This window comes from Aythya fuligula, chromosome 1 (assembly GCF_009819795.1).
Source record: "Aythya fuligula isolate bAytFul2 chromosome 1, bAytFul2.pri, whole genome shotgun sequence".
NCBI lineage: Eukaryota > Metazoa > Chordata > Aves > Anseriformes > Anatidae > Aythya > Aythya fuligula.
The window spans coordinates 10,588,850-10,609,712 of record NC_045559.1 but is presented as its reverse complement, the minus strand read 5'-3'; the positions used below and the strand labels follow the sequence as shown (position 1 = coordinate 10,609,712).

Genomic DNA, 20,863 nt, shown 5'->3' with positions numbered 1-20,863 from the left:
ACTTGGAAGAAAATGGGAAGAAGATGCACAGAACAACAAATGTACAATTTACGGCCTGACAGATTGCTCCAGATTACTCTGTGTGTGTGTAAAATTTAGGGATAAGGGAATTACCAGGGATTTATGAATTTATCTTCTGACAGGACTAGACAGCTAATAAATACATAGGCATGTGGCTAAGGATTAAGCAGGACGTGCGAGTTTCTGAGTTTTATACTTAACATAAATATGTGTTTAATGGAGTATATACAAATACCACATCCACCTGCAAAATAAGGAAAGCAAGTTTGTCCCATCTTATAGAGGAACTCTAAGAAATATTATATAAAGATTCTGAGTCTCCTGTGCTGTGAAGAATCTGAAGTGGACAGGTTAGCTAGACATAAGAATATATTTTTCTATACATAATACGATTTTGCACTTGAAAATGAATTTCCCAGAGGTTGCCACAGAGATGTATTTAAGAAACATTTCTTTTTCAGCACTTGGAAAACACCATTATATGATAAGTGGTGATAAATGATGATCCCAAACTCACTACTAATAGATCTGAAAAGCATTGAAACAGAACCCTTGGAAATAAAGAAATATGAAATTAGCATTTTCAATATTATCTGTTCTTCAATGTCTCACTGTATTTATTTCATCAGTATTTACCATGACAAAACAAACAGGATTCAAGTGCTGTGATATATTCCTTCCTGCAAAATAGCCTAAGGCAGTTTCTCTGCCAATGCTAGCAGTTGTGTTAATGATACAGTAAAAGCTTCACTCTCAGAAGCAGCAACAATCCTGTTTAACAGAAGAGAAAGGATCTCAAAGTTCTTCCTTAACCAGTAGTAGGCAAAAGAAATAAGACACTATACACAATTATCTTGTGTGTAGTGGACACAGTATTCTGTCATTGGCAACAGCATCTAAAAAGAACAGTAGTAGCACAGTAAGCCTTGCCATAAAACAAGGTTTTCCATTATCTAGTGAACATCAAATATCAATTTAAGGCTACAGCTTACCTAAATTTGATAAAATATACACCTATTTATATTAATTTCTGTGATCCACTAATAGGATTCTTTGACAGGTGAAACAGATGCTGGTTGAAATAACCAAGTTGTATTCATTGGCCTTAGCTCCAAAAAGGAAAAACGTAACTGTCAGAGATCATGGACTCTGCAGGACATAAGTATGGTGCAGTTGCATTTTCACTGACTTTAACCATAAGATTATCTGTCTTGTCAATCACTTTTAAAAACAAGACAGGTACAAATCTCATTGGCAAATGTTTACACACAATTCTTTACACACCACACAGAAAGTGATATAAAAAAATATTATTGAACTGTTCTGTTTTTCAAAGGACACCATCTTCTGTTTCTCTTCCTGTGAAAATACAATTACTTACGTATTTCATCCACCAGTTTCCTCCCCCTCATAATAGCTTTATGCCAGAATAAGTTCACAGTCATTGAGTTATTTCTGATACGCAGAAAACCCACCTATGTAATAAAGTCATCTTTAGGTACCTTTTATCTCTTCTAAATAATTCAAATATTTTTTAAGGCAGTATGAGAGATAGTGCAGTTCCTTACGAGAGTTCAGTTACCTGGGTAATACCTAGCAAGGCCAGTTGCACTACCAAAGACCTGCCATAGTAAAGTGGGGTCTTCTTCTCTGTTCCGCTTGAACACATCATCCAACGCAGCAGTCCAGTTGAGTTCATTTAACACAATTGTTGCTGTCAAAAACAAAATGTATTTGGAGTTACAAAGTTACATCTTAACTCAAGTTGCAGTGACTGCAAAAAGCATACTAAATCATTATGGAAAGTAACAATATTTCATTTAACTAATCGACAATTTAAATGTAAAGAAATACATTGCTCTTCCTTGGGAATTTTCTTTAAGTTCCTCACATTCTCTTCTTTCCATTGCATTATTAATACAATGACTGTTGATTTATTAATACAATCAGTATCTTCTAAAAATACTTGTTTTTTGAGATGTTACTCTAGATAACATTCCCTGTTCTAGAAATGTAAAAGCAGGCCCATAAAATTGATGTTTCTATTAATCGCAGCACAGTACAATATGAAATACTAGAATGATGTCAACAAAAGTAGGTGAGTATTTTAGAAAAGCTAACAAAGATCTCCCTTTCCAAATTGATGCCTTATGGGGATCAATTAATAATTCTACAGGAAAAAGACAACAATGAGTATTTGAATTAAAATATTAAGGTAGGACCCACATGCACTCATTACTGCATGCTAACAAGATCTTCATGTTTATAGATGTGATCATTTACAGAATGATCAGCAGTGTGAACATTAATATTTATAAGGTGGGTCAGTTCCACGATGAATTTAAAATACAAGGAAATTCACATTTTAAAGCATGATCAGCTAAACACTAAGCGGTTACTCAGAAATTTATATTCACAATGTTGTCCTGTACTGATGTTTGTTTTAATGAAAAAAATATATATATTTCTTTTTCTATTTTTATTTCTATTTCCGTTTCTGTTTCTAATATACGAAATGTATGTATATTAGTGTTCTACACCTTTGTGATAAATGTTGGGAGACACTCTCAAATGGTATTAGATGATATAGATAATCTTTTTCACCATCATTTAATCAGCTCTAAATATCTCATTATCTTATTCATGTTAGGCAATAGCTGACATTCATTATTTTTAGAAAGAATATGGTGGTTTTTTTGGTTGGGGCTCTAATTCCTTCCTCTGTGATGCCTAATGGCATCTAAGTAACACCTAGATTAGCAAGCCAAGAATGTAAAGAGAACTGGATGGGAAAATAAAGCAAACAAACAAACAAAAAAAAAACAAAACCAGCAACCAACCAACCAAACAAACAAAAACATTTGAAAATAACTGAAGATGTAGATATAAATCCTAAGAAAGGCAAGACTGTAATTTAGATCTTGCTTACACTACAGTATTGCACACAAGAAAGAAACTGTGTTCTCTTGCAAATGGGCAAGTCAAATTGAAAGAAAAAATAGTTCACATTCACAGATGAGTGGCGTCACAGTACAAAATTCTATATGTAGGGTAAGGACAGGTTAAAAGTTATCAGTTGACAGTTTGAAACAGTTTAAAAATTAGGTTGTTACAGGTACTACAGAGATTGTAACATTAAATTTTATAGGCTTGTTTTTAAAGGTTAAGGAGGAAATTGCTACACCATGTGTTTTGCAGAAAGGTTTATGTGTTTTTGAGAGGATTTTTAAAGTATTACTATTTGAAAGTACAGCTTCTTATAGAAATATCAAATTAAATGTCCAACCCTTGACATTCCCTGTAAATAAACTTTATAGTATGTACCTGGCTCTTTGTAAAGTAGGTAATTATAAAAATATATGCTTATTTGAGAAAGGGGAATAAAACCCTGCAGTACCATGAGAAGTTCATTGTCATTTTAAAATGTTTACTGTTCCATCATCTCTTTTAGAACCAGTTTGATCTACTGCCTAATTAACCATTATAGGCACCCTTTCTAAACTCCTTCTAAGCTTGACTTTGTTTCAGATCTTACTTCCAGAAGCAGCTCCATTAAGTCATTAGAACCATTTATTTACTCAGCAAATAATTTCCTCTCACACTTGATTTTTCTGTTCTTCATGTTACCATTTTCTCATTTGATATACAGAGTACTTGGCCCAGTGGAAGCCTATACCAATGGTTCCGAGCGGCATTCAGAGCATTGGAGCATAGGGCGCTTACTTTAGGCACATCAGAGATGGTAACTCTTACCTCTTTACTATCTGACAAAGCACTTAGATTTCAGTGTCCTCCACAGATTCCTCAGACCGATAACAACATTAACCAATGTGTACACCCTCATTAAGTTTGCATATGACACCAAATTTGGTGGAGAAGTGTCGATCTGCCAGAGAGTAGGAAGGCCCTGTAGGAAGGCCCAACCTGGACTGGATGGGTTGATGGGTTGATGGATGAGGTTCAACATGGCCAAGTTCCGTGTCCTGAACTTTGGTGACAACAACCCCATGTAATGCTACAGGCTTGGGGCAGAGTGGCTCAAAAACCGTGCAGAGGAAAAGGATCTGGGGGTGCTGACTGATGCTCACCTGAACACGAGCCAGAAGTGTGCCCAGGTGGCCAAGAAGGCCAATGGCATTCTGGTTTGTATCAGGAACAGTGTAGCCAGCAGGACTAGGGAGGTGATCTTCCCCTCGTACTCAGCTCTGGTGAGGATGCACCTCAAGTTCTGTGTTCGGCTTTGGGCCCCTCACTACAAGAAAGACATCGAGGTCCTGGAACACGTCCAGAGAAGGGCTATGAACCTGGTGAAGGGTGTGGAACACAAGTCCTGTGAGGCACAGCTGTGGGAACTGGGGCTGTTTAGTCTGGAGAAAAGGAGGCTCAGGGGAGACCTTACTGCACTCTACAACTACCTGAGAGGAAGTTGTGAGGAGCTGGGGGTCGGCCTCTTCTCACAGATAACACAGATAGGATCAGAGGAAATGGCCTCAAGTTGCACCAGGAGAGCTTTAGGTTAGAAATTAGGAAACATTTATTCTCGGAAAGAGCAGTCAGGCAAGGAACAGGTTGCCCAGGGAGGTGGTGGAGTCACCGTCCCTGAGGGTGTTTGTTCAAGGAAGGGTTGGACATGGTGCTTAGGGACATGGTTTAGCGGATGACGTTAGTGGTAGAGGGATGGTTGGACCGGATGATCTTGAAGGTCTTTTCCAGACTAAACAATTCAATAATTCTCTTCTATGATTCTAATTTAAAATTGCTGCAGCCTTTACCCTCAAATCTGGCTACTTTACCACCCTGATCAGGCCACTGATACCCATATTCAGTAAAACATCTGATTAGAAATAATATTAAATTATTCACTCTCATAATTGCTCTCCTCAGTCAGTGGCTATGCCTGCTCATGTACAAAACTGAATACAATATTTCTAAAGAAAAGATTTCCTTCAGACAGCAACCTTACAAACAAATGAACTACATTCAATATGAAGATATATTAGCCATATTAACATATATTTACAAATATAATTGCAAAGAGTGTCTAGCATCATACAAACATATGTTGCAAAGTTTTATATTTATGAACATGTAAGTACATCAAACACGCACATATATATATACTCATACATATACAAATATATTTCTAAAATACATGTATATACAAAACTGGAGAAACTAAGACACTGTACAAACAGTAAAATACCCAAGTACTAAAGTACCGAATAGATATATTGGAACAAATAATTTCATCGCTTTATTAAATTTGTGGAGATGAAGTAAGAAGTATGGCTCTCTGGATCTTATTTATAATACTGGTGGAGAAGTGATGCCTCACAATCAGAGTCAAGATTTTAATAATCTTATTTACTTCCAACTTTACCCTCCCCTCTCCCCCCCTCCTCCTTCTAGACAATTTTCTCCCAGAGAAAAACACATTTGAAAAAAAATCCAACAACCTGCAGCTGTAGAAAAAAAAAAAAAAAAAAAAAAAAAAGGAAAAGAAAAGAAAAAAACTCATTAAATTGAAAATAAAATACTAATGTGGATTGAATGTGAACAACAAGAGCAGAACATCCAAACAGAAGTAAAATGAAATAAATATGGGAGAAGACTACTAATAGTATGAAAGAAACACAGAGTTTATTTGGTGGGACTGTTATGCAAATGGATAATTGTATGATAATTGAAAAAAAAAAACATTCCTGGAGCATTTTCTATTTGTAACTCAAACTTGCTCACTTTATTCAGGGTTTTTGTTTTGTTTTGTTTTGTTTTGTTTTTGATTGTTTTTGTTTTCTTCATTAGCTTATTTGTATGTAGAATAACCACATATTTGCATTAACTAACCTAGTGAACAGTGAACAGGAAAAGGGTGCTGGGAATTTCAGCTTTAATCGTTTATTTTTCTACTTGCTTTTCCAAAACATACTTTACGTGTTTGCTTCTGCTAAAGAACACACCCTGGATTTCAAAAGGTAAGATGTAAATCAGTTACCTTGCTTCTTTTTTTTAATGCAATATCTCTGGTAATAGGCAATTTCAAAACAATATCTAAATTCTTTCTTAAGCCTACAGCAATGGATTTGAAACTTGTCAATCAAAGAAAATAAAGCAAAAACCTCATAAACAGTAACGAAACTATTCTTCAGATGGCTTCCACTAAAATATCATGATTCTCAATTTGCACATAAAAATCAAGGCAGTGCTAGTTTCAATAGCTCACAGTAGAGACCACACCACTTGTCAGAATACCTTAATTTGGAAAGACATGGGTTTATACTGGCCTCATGAATATAAGTGAGAATTCCACTTCTTTTTCTGTTATTAAAAAGCATATTTAACTAAAACAAAATGTTTAGAGGTTTTATAGCCACACCTATTGAGATGATGCATATCCTAAAAACACTTATGTTTCCTTTTGAGTTAACATTCTGTAAAGGAAAGAGCTTTTGACTGATAATTGACAGAAAATCTACTTTGAGACAACTCTCCAATAAGCTTATTTCCAATTCTGCTAAGAAAAGTCTTTGAAGATTACTTCTTCAAAGTACTTCAGCTGCTACCTTTCATTTGATATAGGCAGGATGAAAAAATAAAATTCATCATCACACAATAGGAAGCATCATTCTTCCTGGCTAATTCCAATGAATTCCATCCATCTTTTCCTTTCTCCCTCTTCTTTATGACATGAGGTTTAGGGGCCTTGACAAGGAATGGATTCAATTTTCCTCTGCAAACGCAATCAATAAAAAAGAACTGGAATGCACTTCTGATGATTTATTAAATGTATAGGCCCCGGACTCCATACAAGGCAGAGTGTAACTTTATTTGAAAAGCTGGAAAGCTATTTACTATATCAGAAAATGTGTCAGCTACTGTTCCTTGATGAGGCAGCTACATGTACACTGGGGAGAACAGAAGGGACTGCCTCTGCAGACCATTAATTGTCTTCCAGCGTATGGCAAGTATTACAGCTCCATATCCTGTTTAATGAAGTTGACTCACTGATCTCTTTGAAGATAACACTGACTAATTATTTTTATGAATGAAATATATATTTGCAGCCCAACATTATGGTGTTTAAAAGTAGGCACAGAGGAAGAATATACATGCAAATGCTTATTTTTAATATACTTGAATGGACACAGAAGTTTCTGTCTGTGGCCATACTAATTGGATATTACAGAAATTCTACAAAAAATATAAGTTGCCTTTTTATGACCTGTTTTTTTCATGGTTTTGGCTGAGATAAAGTTGATTTTCTTCATAGAGGCTCATATGATGCTGTGTTATGGATTTTTGATGAAAATAGTGGTGACAGCACATCACTAATTTTTTTCAAAATTAAATTCCTTCCAGCATATGTTAAATTAAATAGAATGTTACACACTCAGCTATTGTTGAAAATTTTCACTCCTATTTCATTATATGTTGGACAAAGAAGGGGTTTTTATTATTACTTTTTACATTGAAGGTATTTTTATTAGATGTTTACACTGTCTCAAATAAACATTTCCTACATAATTCTCAAATATAGCAACTTGAAAAACTATTCTGGTAGCAAAATAAGCCTCAACCCTTCAAATCTAGGTGCATGCCATTTCTTTTATGTACAGTTCAGCGTGAACAAAAGGCCAGAGGAAAGGAAAGATTATAGTGGCTCCAAATTGAATACTGTCTCCTAGGTAACTGGTCCTCTCAGTGGAATCAGAAATCTGAACGTACACACTTAAGCTTTCAACAGAATACCATGGGAAAGTGTTTAACTTGTAACAGTCATCCAAAAAAAATAGCAATAACAATAATTAGAACAAACAAAAACAACAGCAAACAAACAAAAAACTTCATAGGTTTAGAAACCTGTTAAAAGAGAATATAAATAATAATTTATATTTATGTATTTGCATATATATATATATATATATAAATATGAGAACTGTGAGTTCTCATATGAGAAGTATATGAGAACTGTGGAGTATTTTATCCCAACTCTCCAAGGAGGTTAAGCAAATAAATCATAGCTCCAAAGGATGCACTGCCATCCACTCACACTGGTAGACAATACTACTAGATATATACACGGATCATAGAAATATGTGTTTAGAAACTGTACACTTTAAATAAGATTTGTAATAACTTGTATTTAGTCTTGAAAACATCTACCAGATGATTTGAAAGTGTTATATTGTGTGTTGGCTAACTATATTAGGAGTTAATTACATATTTTGAAAGGTAAAGAATTACAAATGGGAAAAAATTACAAACTGAATAAAATGGTGTATTTGTTATGCTGTTGTTTTTTGTTTGTTTGTTTGTTTTTAATAATTAAAACAAGCATTTAACTAAGTGAAGGGTCATTTTTTCTTTTCCTTTAAAGCACGGGAGGAAAATTTAAATGGGAGGGAGGGGGGACAGTCTAAAAATTGAACACGCAATAGCTGTTACACAGTGGCATTTCCAGTTGGATAGGTCGTTAGGTCATTATTTTAGGTGTTGCCTTGTTTGATATTTTATATACAGATCAATTAAAAATTCTTGTCTTCAAAGTAACATTTGTATTTCCTATCATACTTGAAATTTAAATTACTGGATAATCAGATTTATTTTTTTTCAGAGTATACATTCTATGGTGCTCAAGAAATAAAGTATTAAAATGCAATTTTTAACATGGAAAACAGCAACAAAATCAAATAGTTTTGACATCTAATACTGCTGAAAGAAGATTTTTAGAGTAGGTATTTTACACTTTTAATTAAAAACATAAATTATAAAATGTCATGTACTTTTTCTTCAAATGAACAACTTCTCTACTACCCATTAGATATCTGACATTATGTCCCAGACACTTCTATAAATAATTCTTTGAAGAAGTCACTGAAGTCTAGCATACTGTTGTGTCTGTGTCAAATCAAGTAAATTAATTGGCAATGCCATATGATGTGCACTGACTGGCTTAGCCACCACATGCTGATAGCTAGAACAGCACACTGAACACTCATTAAAACAAATGCCCAGGAGAAGGAAATGAGAATAAAAATGTCATGAAAATTAAACTTCCATTATAGCTCAACAAAAAAAGAGTTAATGCAACATAAAGTCATAAAAACTTTAGTACCAACTCATAGTTTTTAAACAATTTCTTTATGTCACTATAAAACAGAAAAGACACCCTCATTAGTAAACAGCAACATATTGCTGATAACAGCAATTATTTCCCAACAAATTGGGAAGGATGAAAATCAGTTTTTACATTGCATCCTCTAAGATCAACAAATTCCAGCATGTGTTTGAGCATGGAGACATACCCAATGTTAACAGCCATACAGTATTTTTATTTTTATATTTATTTTTATTTTTTTCTGAGAAAAAGGTAAGAAGAAAAATGATATGAAAGGTATCACTGACTAAAGGTGAGCTGGAGGGCTTTCATATTTTTTAGAGCTAAGTACAATGTACGAGACTAAGTAATGTTAAAAAATGAATAAACTTACTGCAGTAATTACAGCAAGCTTTGAATTATTTACTATTTATTATTATTTTTTTCAAGTGACTTCAAAGTAGGTCCTCTAACTGGACCTACTCCTCATTTTAAAAATCCTTATACTCCTTATTTTAAAAATCAGGTGACATTTTAAAATTAGGATGTTTTATTTTTATGGAAATATCATGGATTAAATATCAACAGAGCATCCACTTAGAAAGCAAAGATAGCTATAGTATAGGTATTAACTCCAATCTTTCTTCACTTTTCTCTAACTTTTGGTTAGCATTTCAAAGGATACCATATTGACACCGAAATTAAACTAGCTATAGAAGTATGCTTGATCTTTAATGCAGGCTTCTCTCTACAAAATTGTTAATTAGGTGTTAACAAAAACAAAAAATCAAAAGACTGTCTAGAAAATGTTCTTCTGGAATAATTTAGTTCTGTCTTTGGTCTGACAAGGTACCTAACACCCCTTCAGTACCATTACCTTTAAGTCACTAGAGTATTTTATAAGATCAGTAAGTCCTAAGCAGTAGCTGGGGAAAATGAGAAGGAAAAAAATAAATTTTAAAAAGCCAACTCATACAAAAACTCTCTTGCTTTATGCAACATATTAACTATTTTCCTCATTCCTATTAACTATATATATATATATTAACTATTTTCCTCATTCCTATTAAATTTTATACTATTTGTAGTCTGAAAACTATTAATTCAGAAATTGATGTTATTGTGTATTTCACAGAATCACAGAATCACAGAATTTCTAGGTTGGAAGAGACCTCAAGATCATTGAGTCCAACCTCTGACCTAACACTAACAGTCCCCACTAAACCATATCCCTAAGCTCTACATCTAAACGTCTTTTTAAGACTTCCAGGGATGATTCATTTGGTTTATGCAGTTGCCTATTACAATGTTCTCACATTTTTTCTTACATAGATACTACCCATCAACAGCAATTCCTCCTGTCCTGTCCTCAGTCATGGTAAATTGGAAAGTAGCTCCAACAAAAAGAGAGAGGATAATACAGTATTACAGTATATACAGTATATACATACAGTAATATATACATATATACAATATACACATATATATATGTATATTAATATACGTATATATTACTAATATTACTAACATATTACTACTATCACTATTGCTACTATACTATTACTAATATATATAGTAATATGTACAGTAATATATATGGTGTATATACAGTATTACAGTATATACAGTATAAAGATTGCTTGACACATGATCTGTTAAACTTGTATGTTTCTTCTGTTCGTTATGCCAAAGGGATGAATATAAGTGGATAAAATGCTGCAAATGGCTACTAAGATAACTGGTGAAGAACAGAAAATCTGTCTTCTGAAAGGAAACAGAGTTTGAGTAATTTAATCCAGAAAAATGAGGCACAGTCAGAAAACAGCCCAACCCTGAAAAGAATATGTAAGTGTAAGGATGGCACTGACACAGAAAAAATGGGTATAAGCTAGCTAATAAAGCAGGAAATTAGGAGGCCTCTTTTAGAGCAGAAAGTCTGAGAAGGGCCAATAGAAGACACGGACAAGGAGACAAGATCATTTAATACACATTTAAATCAGTTTATGTAAAGAACAACCTGGACTAGATTAAGAATTTAGATTAAGTATTAAGGACTACTAGTTAAGTATTATTAAGCATTAAGTATATTTATTATTAAGTATTAAGAACTAGATTAAGTATTTAACAACTGAAAAGCCATTTCCTGCTCTCTTCCTAGGCTTTGTTACAAATAAAGAAAAGGTTATTTTAAAAGCTGAACTTCAGTAACCACAAGCAATTCAGTTCTGTACAGATTTACCAAAGCACGAGAGTTGGAAGATAAACTGTTTTTCTTATTTATTTTTAATAAATGAAAATTAAAGGGTTTGCAAACCACATATAATATATATTTTACCACCTTAATATACACCTATACCTATAGTACATAGATATGCATGCTCTACATATATAATAAAACTTATATGGTTAACAATTATATAGTACATTGAAAATATATATTATATCAATTAAAATATATTATATGTTATATATATATTATATGTTATTATAAATGGGACTTTTCTATATAGCAGATCTATTTTCTGAATTTTAGGGAATTTTTACAAATATTAAAATAATATGGATTTGGCTAATGGATTCTAATCTAATCCCCATATAAATGAAAAATTAATGAATAGCAGGCTGTTTTCATCTATCTAAATGTATCTCTGGCTACAGAAATCCAAGACACACTGAGTGTGAGGGGAATACAGTGCACAAGTGAGAAACGTGAGAAAAATGATGATGAGTCAAAGTCTGTTTCATCACCTGAGCTGGTACAGATGTGACAGCCCCTGCTCCTTTCAATATTCTAACCATCTCACTGACAACTTTTACAGGTTAAACATTAAAAAAAAAATCAACAAGGTTTGTTTTTTGCTGTTGTTTTTTATGGCAAAAGGTTGCACCACAATTTTCACTCTGGAGATATTTGCTATGTCAGAAATTTGACAAGGATGGATACTTTCTAAAATTTGGCCACCCAAAGATGCCCCCTCTCTTCAACAGATGAACCATCTGTCCCATAGGCAACTGCCTTATGGCCTTCTTGGATGCAGAACATGAAAAAATAAAATAAACATTTTAATTTTGTAGTATGACATCATTAGAGGTATTATATCTTGACTGTTAATTAAGCTTGGGTTTTGTGTTGTTTTCTAGGTTACATAGAGGGTATATTAACTCCTCCCTCTTAAAGAGAAGTCTATACCATACTGGAAAGGTCAAAGTTATAAGTTAGCTGCTTGTACAGAGGTGCTTGCTTCCTACAAACATTTTGCCTGCACCTCACCTTTACAAGAAAAAAAAAAAAAAAGCTATTTTTATTTAATCTACATCATTATATTGATGAGGAGCAAAGCACACATTGTTGCACACATTGAGGAGGCTCAGGGGCGACCTTATCACTCTCTATAGGTACCTCAAGGGAGGCTGTAGCGAGGTGGGGGTTGGTCTGTTCTCCCACGTGCCTGGTGACAGGACGAGGGGGAATGGGCTTAAGTTGAGCCAGGGGAGTTTTAGGTTAGATGTTAGGAAGAACTTCTTCACTGAAAGGGTTGTGAGGCATTGGAACAGGCTGCCCAGGGAAGTGGTGGAGTCACCATCCCTGGAAGTCTTCAAAAGACGTTTAGATGTAGAGCTTAGGGATATGGTTTAGTGGGGACTGCTAGCGTTAGGTCAGAGGTTGGACTCGATGATCTTGAGGTCTCTTCCAACCTAGAAATTCTGTGATTCTGTTAGTCCCAAACTTCCGTGATGTTAGGCTGAATTCTACTCTGGGTGAATCCTGGCCTCCCTGAAGTTAATGACAAAACTCCTGCATAGCGCAGGGAAGTGATTTAATCCCCTGCTTCCAGATCACCGTAACCCAGTGTTCATCTGCTCTCTGCATCCACAGTACACTGTCAGCCTAATGCAATAAGCAGATCACTGTATCAGGAGCCAGTACTCATTACTAGAGATTTTGCAAGCAAAAAAGAGAGAGAAAACAACCTGACAAATCATTTAATAAGATTCAAAATACCTTAGAAATGATAAAGGACTCAAAGGAATCTTTGGAAATGCAGTAAAATTAAGTTCCTTTGCAGCTTTTTTGTCTAATTCCATATGCCACGAGTACTCAGGATTCATCTGAGTTTTCTGTACACACTGCTTTATTCACCCTTAATGGCAGTTCTTTGAGTGTTGTGGTGATTGAATAGAAACACATTTTTATATTTGTGTGCTTGATGAAGGTCTTCTTGTTTTTAGTTTACTTAGTTTGTGATTATATAAAACCACAGGAAGAGACAGTAAAGTTGAAAAAACAAACAAACAAAAAAAAACAGCTGGAATGGGTTTAACAAATAAATCTTATTGCTGCATATATACCTACCTTATTTTTAAATGTTTTAAACTGCACTATTTTTTAGCTATTTTAGCTTTACATATTTGAATCTGAGGACCATAATCCTTCCTGAATTAGTAAAAACTACAAAACAGAACTTTTAAAATCAGAGATGCTGAGACTGTGGTTTCTAAATGCTTCTATATAGATCTTTCCAAATCATAGGGAGAGACCAACATCTTAAGGAAATATAGACACAGATGGAACAACTGCTATGAGAAAAAACATATCTGCAACCAAAATGGTTAAGAATACATTATAGAGACCTCTGAAGTCATACAGTATTTTTAAACAGCTACCTTCAGCCAAAGACAGGGAGTGAAGATATGAAGTACTACATGTCCTAGAATAAGGAGGATGAAAAATACACATATTAGCCTTTAACAAGGAGTCATGTCACAAAGTGAAATACCACAAATTTCAGCTCCAACCTTATAGGCAAGGCAATCTACTCATTTTTCATTTTCATATTTGATAAAAGGAAGCAAACCTGAATGCCAGGAGCTTTGCACCAGCTACATCCCTTGAGTCAGTCTCAACTCTGACTATCTGCATCAGTTTAGGAGGTACTCCAGCAAAATAAGGTTCTGATTTGGCTAACAAGCCCTTTTAGCAATTGCTTCAAAAAAAGGAAAAGCAAAGACCGAATGGTTTCAGCATTTTCTTAAAAGTGCATTTCTGATACTAATGTAGACAGATTCAGCTCCAATACATGTATAACCCTAGTCTTATGAAACAATAATGAAGGATCAAATAAATTAGATTGCTGAGAATGAGAAAACCTTTCAGTGATAAAGCATTTCATAATCAACAGGCAGTACCTTGCTACATACTCAAGTATGTCACTCTATCTAGAGCACAAGGTCACCTTGCTATTTCCTTTCCTCATTCATCTACAGATGAATGTGCGAATGTGTTTGGATCCAGCTATAGCTATACTGTAACTGAAAGGAGAGGACACGTAACAGAAATGTGTCTGAGACTGATAAAGATATACATATATACATATATATGCATATAAACAATGTAACAATAAGATAATAAAAAGGCCAGGTTGGATAAGAAGGCTCTGGGGAGACACTAGAGCAGCCTTGCAGTACTTAAGGGGGCCTACAGGAAAGATGGTGAAAGACCCTTTATCAGGGACTGTAATGATAGGTAAAGGGGTAATGGTTTTAAACAAAATAAGGTTAGATTTAGACTTGATATAGGGAAGAAATTATTCACAATGAGGACAATATGGCACTGGCAGACATTGCCTAGAGAAGCTGTGGATGTCCCATCCCTGAAAGTATTCAAGGTCAGGCTGGATGGGGCTTGGAGCAGCCAGGACTGGTGAGAGGTGTCCCAGCCCATGGCAGGGCAGATGGAACCAGTTGATCTTTAGGGTCCCTTCTAACCCAAACATTCTGTGTTTCTATGAATACAGTTTCTCATCTAAAAAGAATTGTCTTCTTGGTACAAACATTCTGTAGAGTAATGGCCAGATTCCCAGCTGTTGCAAGTGGGTGTACCTTCACTAAAGCCACTGATACAATTTTCCAGTGTATACCAGCTGAAAATCTGGCCACAATTTTATAAATACTTGCTTCACCAATACAGCATGCGACCCAAAAGAAAATTAAGAAATTTTGGTGTATTAAGGATAGGACAACGCACAATCTATACTGGAGTTGTGTTTTGCTCTAGTCAGTTCCTCTAAAAGCTTTAGGCCTGTAACAATGGATCAGAAAATGAGACATCAGCCACTGGTAGGAAACCTGAGCTGTGACTCCAGATTATGTAAACTCTAATATGTACTAAATAAATAAATAAATAAATAAATAAATACATAAATAAAGTTTTGATGTTAAATCAATTTGATGTACATGCTTTTAACCTTGATTTTAGTAATGACTTTCAAGAAAATCTTTGGCATATCAAAATCTTACTAAGCATCTTCCTCAGCTATCAAACTGGAACAATTTACTTAACATCACTTTCAGATGACAAACTTCAGGAGTCTTTAATGTCTTGAAGGTATGTTGCATGATTTCTTGACATAATCTGGCAATTTGGCACAACTGTATCTTTATGATATATGTGGTTTCTGTATTGCTTGTCTTAAGAGTCAACATCTGGCTAGCATTTTGCAGTTGTAAACTAATATCAGACAAGTCATAAGTAAACAAATTGCTTCATCTTTTTTTTTTTCAGAACATCAATCCAACAATTGGAACATTTTTGATGCCCTTGAAGAGAAAACAAAACAAAAACAAAAACAAAAACAACAAAAAACCTTTTTCATGTCAATGTTAAAAAGTATTTATTTCCTATCAGCAGTTTTTTGTTTTGTTTTAAGTAAAATACTAAAAATACTAAGCCTTAAAGAAGTCATCTTTTGTTTTTAGTAAGACACATCTATTCTAGCAGAAACCAGAATGTGTTATTTTTTTTTCTTTAGTTATCTACAAGATAGAACCAAAAAACATGCACAATACAAAGTTATGGACAACAGTCTCCTATAAACTCAATTTAGGCAAGGACAACATTTTCTAGGACTACTTTAGGAATACTTTAGGACTACTATAGGAATACTTTATAGGACTAAACAAAGATACATTTTTTTTGAACTGAAAAAGCAGACAAGCTATCCATCATCTGCTCTGAAGACCATAACCCCCAAGGCAGAGGAACAGAAGAAAGAAATGCTGTAGTTAAGTCATTTTTCATCATTAATTAGTTATTTATTAATGTATAATGATTTCATTTTGCTAAGTACTGTCCAATCACATAAGCTTCTTCAAGACATCTTGCATGTCTTGAAGACCATAAAATGAGAATTAAAGCCTGATGTCCAGATTTACAAGTAGGGGATTGAGGGAAGAGCTGTACCAGCAGCAGAACAGGTGCTGAGCTGGGTCATGCTCTTCCTAGGAGGACCCACTGTCCTCCTTGTTTTTGCAAAACAAAAGCAACTGTTAATTTCCTTTTGCCTCTAACCTCCCATTCCCTTTTACCTGTGACAGAGAGGCTTGATCAAATTAAGGAACAATTTGAAACTGGACGAAAATTTTACTGACTAGAAATGGAAAAACTGGAAAGAAATGGAAGGAAAAGTGGTCCGAGAGCACTCCTGTGTAGATGGTGTAGATCTGCTGTGGACAGACATTGTTCTGTGCAGGGTGGTTAGATGCAAAAAATGAGAAAACGAACATACTTCAAAAAAACAGCTGGGGGGGCGGGGGGGGGGGGGAGGCAGGAAGGGGCATGGGGATCAATAATTGGAAGCAGTGAATGAGATATTTCCAGGCAAAAAGTATTTCACGAAATGAGTTAAAAAATTAGTACCGATTATTTACAAGGGAAACAAGAAATAAAACATTAACCCCACATGACCACCTATGGTAAAATTGCAGAAATGCACAAATATCTTTGACAAATCATGCATTTTGTGACGTTTTCTGTGATCAACCACAAAATGCATAAAAAACTATTTTAAAAGCATATATGCATAATACACCATTTATAGATACATTCATGTGTACGTGGTACAATCTAAAAATGCAACTTCTTCAGGATTGAAAAGAAGTAAAGGTATATTGAGATTAAAAAAGAAAAAAAAAAAAGTATTCAAATGACATGACGCCATATGGATCTACCACTTAGTAAAAAAGAAAAATCAGCAGTTGTCCATTTAGAGACATATATTCAAGCTTGCAGGAGACTGTCAAGATGATAAATTGTTTGGATTACTGTATAATACCTCTTGCTCTTGTATAATAGAAAGTGTTATTCCTAAACAACTTATTAGTTTATATAAAGACAAGAAGACTTCATATAACAATAAATAATGCAAACTCATTTTAAATATTTAAACTACATTCAGAAACATTGAATAACCTCTTTCTTCTTATTTTCAAAATTTTATTCTTGTTTGAGCTCATTTTGGTAATATAAAACTATTAATTATGCACCTTCTTTTATTCCATCTAGCTCAAATGATGCTAAGGATTAAAATGCAAGTAGCACCCACATCATTTACATTAACACCCCGGTCCAGTGTTAAAAATTATCTGAGAAGTAAAGATGTAACCATTACATGTAAACAGAGCATGTATTATTGATATTTTTTTTATAAAAACAACTTATTTTTTATTTAGGATTGGACAGTTGTTATTAGTCCTGTACACCATAGAGCTTGAAAAGCTTTAACTGCTCAAGACAAAGATTAATTTTGCAAAGATCAATTTTATAGTTTAGTTCTAGGATGTGTGGATTCAAATAGAACAAGAAGATTAAAATAATCGTGATTCTTTACTCCGAGGGTGGTGAGGCACTGGCACAGGTTACCCAGAGAAGCAGTGGATGACCCATCCCTGGAGGTGTTCAAAGCCAGGCTGGATGGGTCTTTGGGCAACCTGGGCTGGTGGGAGGTGTCCCTGCCCACGGCAGGCAGGTAGGATTTAGATGATCTTCAAGGTTCCTTCCAACCCAAACCATTCTATGATTCCATGATTATATTCTATCTTATACAAGTAAAATGTATTTCAGTAATTTACAGAAATGTTTGAATTTTTAGAAACTATTCCCCCCTAAATATGTTGATCTGCACCAGAAATGTGATCTGTGCTCCAGATCACATTTTAACCTAGGAGTCACAGAACAGGCCACAGACACAACATATGAACAAATGTATAGCATCTCCTTGATCCACAAACATTATATAGATTGTATGCATAATTATGTTAATATATATATAACATATAATACAGCAATGTACATATATATACACACACACATAACATGTATATACAGTTCTCTCTCTATATATATATATAAAAGCAGTGAGCTATCAGTTCAATCTAAGTTTAAGACAAAAAGGGCAGTTTTCACACTAGAGTACGAAGAAGCTGAGATAAACAGTTATTTCATTTTCTCTCAGGTTGCATTTTACTTCAGTTCTACTCTAGGCTTCCACTAGACATTTTAGCAATTTACATTTTGCACATGATCTTGCTTTGTATAGCTGGAGATGCTGTCAGATTAAAAAAAAAAAATCTAAAAACAAACAAACAAAAAAACCCATAAGAAATAAAAAAAAAATAACTGCAATATTTGAGCTTGTTTTCTCTGTGAAAACGACAACAAATTACAGGACCTCCTATTACATTCCTTAGAAAGATTTAACTGAATATTGGAATGTAGCAATATATATATAAATATATATATAAATAGTGTCTCAAAAAAAAAAAAAAAAAAAAAAAAAAAAACGCTTGCCAAAAGCAAATGGATAACCTGTAGAAGAACAAGAAGAACATTGTTTGGATCTGTGTAACACTATTAATAAGATGAACCTGTACGTAAATAAAGTGCTTTTGTTAAGAAAGTATTTGATAACTCAAGTACAAGAGAAAATGCTGAACTAATGACAACTTTTCTATCACTATGTTGGTCTGTATCATCTTTCTGTATGATTACTCAAGATGAAAATACAGTGCTGACTTCTCAATACAGAATACCAACCCCCATACCATGTGCCTTTTCTTCACTGAGGGTTGATCTACATACACGCATTCAAACATGCCTTAAGATTCATTTTTCATCTTTCATTGACATACACATGCATATGACCCAGGGAAAGAAAATGAATCAAATCATAAAAATGTATACTTGAGGATTAGCTATGACTTCACCCACACAAACAAACAAACAACATCCAATGGCTACTACACTCAAAATTATAATTCTTTCTCATTCAAACATGTTGACTTTGAGAGCTTCCATGCGTATGAAATCAGGACATAATTCACCACTTCATACTGTAACTTTATTCACTGATTTAATTAGCATTACATTATCTTAAATATTGCAAATAATTCAGTGGAATCTCTGTGTAAAAAAGTGAAGCGGCAGATGCATCACTAACATAAGCATACAAATTTACTGATGAAAGTAGTCTCACTGATTTTAATTCATATTTCTATGGCACATTAAGAGTTTTTTTCTTCAAATATGAATATTAAAAGTGAGTACCAACACTGCCAGCAATTATATCAACACACATTGTTGGATTTTTACTGATTACTTTTTTTAGGTCTGTTACACACCATTGTAAATCTGAAAGAAAAACAAAGCTATAATATGGGAACTCTGACTTGCTCTTCTTTAGACCGCTATGTAATGACACTGGTCATCTGCCTCATGTTTCAGTTCAGGGACTTCAAGATGGCAACAAGCACTGAAATTAAAAACTCAAGTAATATTTCTATCTTTGAAAAGTTTAACTACCAGGACGCACAAAAAATGCTAATGGTTCATTCATGAAAGATCATAAACCAATTAACTTATTTGAGGAAGTTTTAAAGGAGTCTCAGTGTTATTATAATTGTAATCTTAAGAGACATAAAATAAATTTAGTTCAGTGACAATTGGCCCTTCATTGAAAGTTCAACAGAGTTTACTATAGTACCCTTTTCATTTCTTTTCCATATTGGCATATGTTGATGGTATTTGAAGTATTTTTCATTTGTCCATACTAGTGTTAAGAAGTCAAACTAACGTTCAAGGAAGTGATCTTTGAGCAGTAAATACTAGTAAAGTAGTAAAAGTAGTAATAAAGTAGTAAATATTTCAGAGCAAAAATGCAAAACTGAAGCACATCTCCTGAATAAAGCTGCCACTAAAGCAATCACTCCAAAAACTCCAAACAACCACCCTTGTGCCCCCACAACATATAGTTATACTGTGTCTGTTAAGAGCAATTTTCTAGAACATCTTTACAAAAACCTCAAGGTGTGGGAAAGCAAGACAGAAACTTTCATTTTAGTGAATATGGTCTTATGACTCTTATGGCATGGAACATTTTCATCTCTTCATCTCTACTGGGACACAAGGATTAGAAAGCTTTCTCCTGTGTTTCTTGCTCTCTTTCCAGTACTATCAAACAGTGTATGCTTGCAACAAGAGACTGAATTATTTATAAACATGACAACTCAGAGAACTATCTAGAAGACATTTTAACCATGAAGTCAAAATTCGTTATGTGAAGCTGTCCCTCCATCTCTGGAGATACTCACAACCCAGCTGGACTTGGCTCTGAGCAGCCTGCTGTAGCTGACCCTGCTCTGAGAAGGGGCTTGGACTCACAACTCTCCATAGGCCCCTTCTAGCTTCATTCATACAGTGATTCTGCAATGATACCATTACACAGTGGATTATGTTCCGTGCTGTTACCACACAAACATTGATCGACTAACAATCTGAAGTTCACATTTGCAACATAAGGTGAACAGGTTGTCTGTTTCCTTTTTGTAGCCCTTAGAAATTGACTTTCAGAAGAGAACAAAAACATTTATCTCCCTCTCAGGTTCTGTTGGCCTCCTATATTTGCCATTATT

The 20,863-nt window shown here is 34.3% G+C and overlaps 1 protein-coding gene across 4 annotated transcripts in view; it reads right to left on the bottom strand.

Moving 5' to 3' along the window:
- The window catches only part of CACNA2D1 (calcium voltage-gated channel auxiliary subunit alpha2delta 1), a 427,875-nt gene that overhangs the window by 119,906 nt on the left and 287,106 nt on the right, over positions 1-20,863 (bottom strand). For all 4 annotated transcript variants that reach the window (XM_032190143.1, XM_032190125.1, XM_032190134.1 and 1 more), the window contains exon 7: positions 1,604-1,735. In XM_032190143.1, the coding sequence (XP_032046034.1) occupies positions 1,604-1,735 (132 nt within the window). The remainder of the gene's footprint in view (positions 1-1,603; positions 1,736-20,863) is intronic.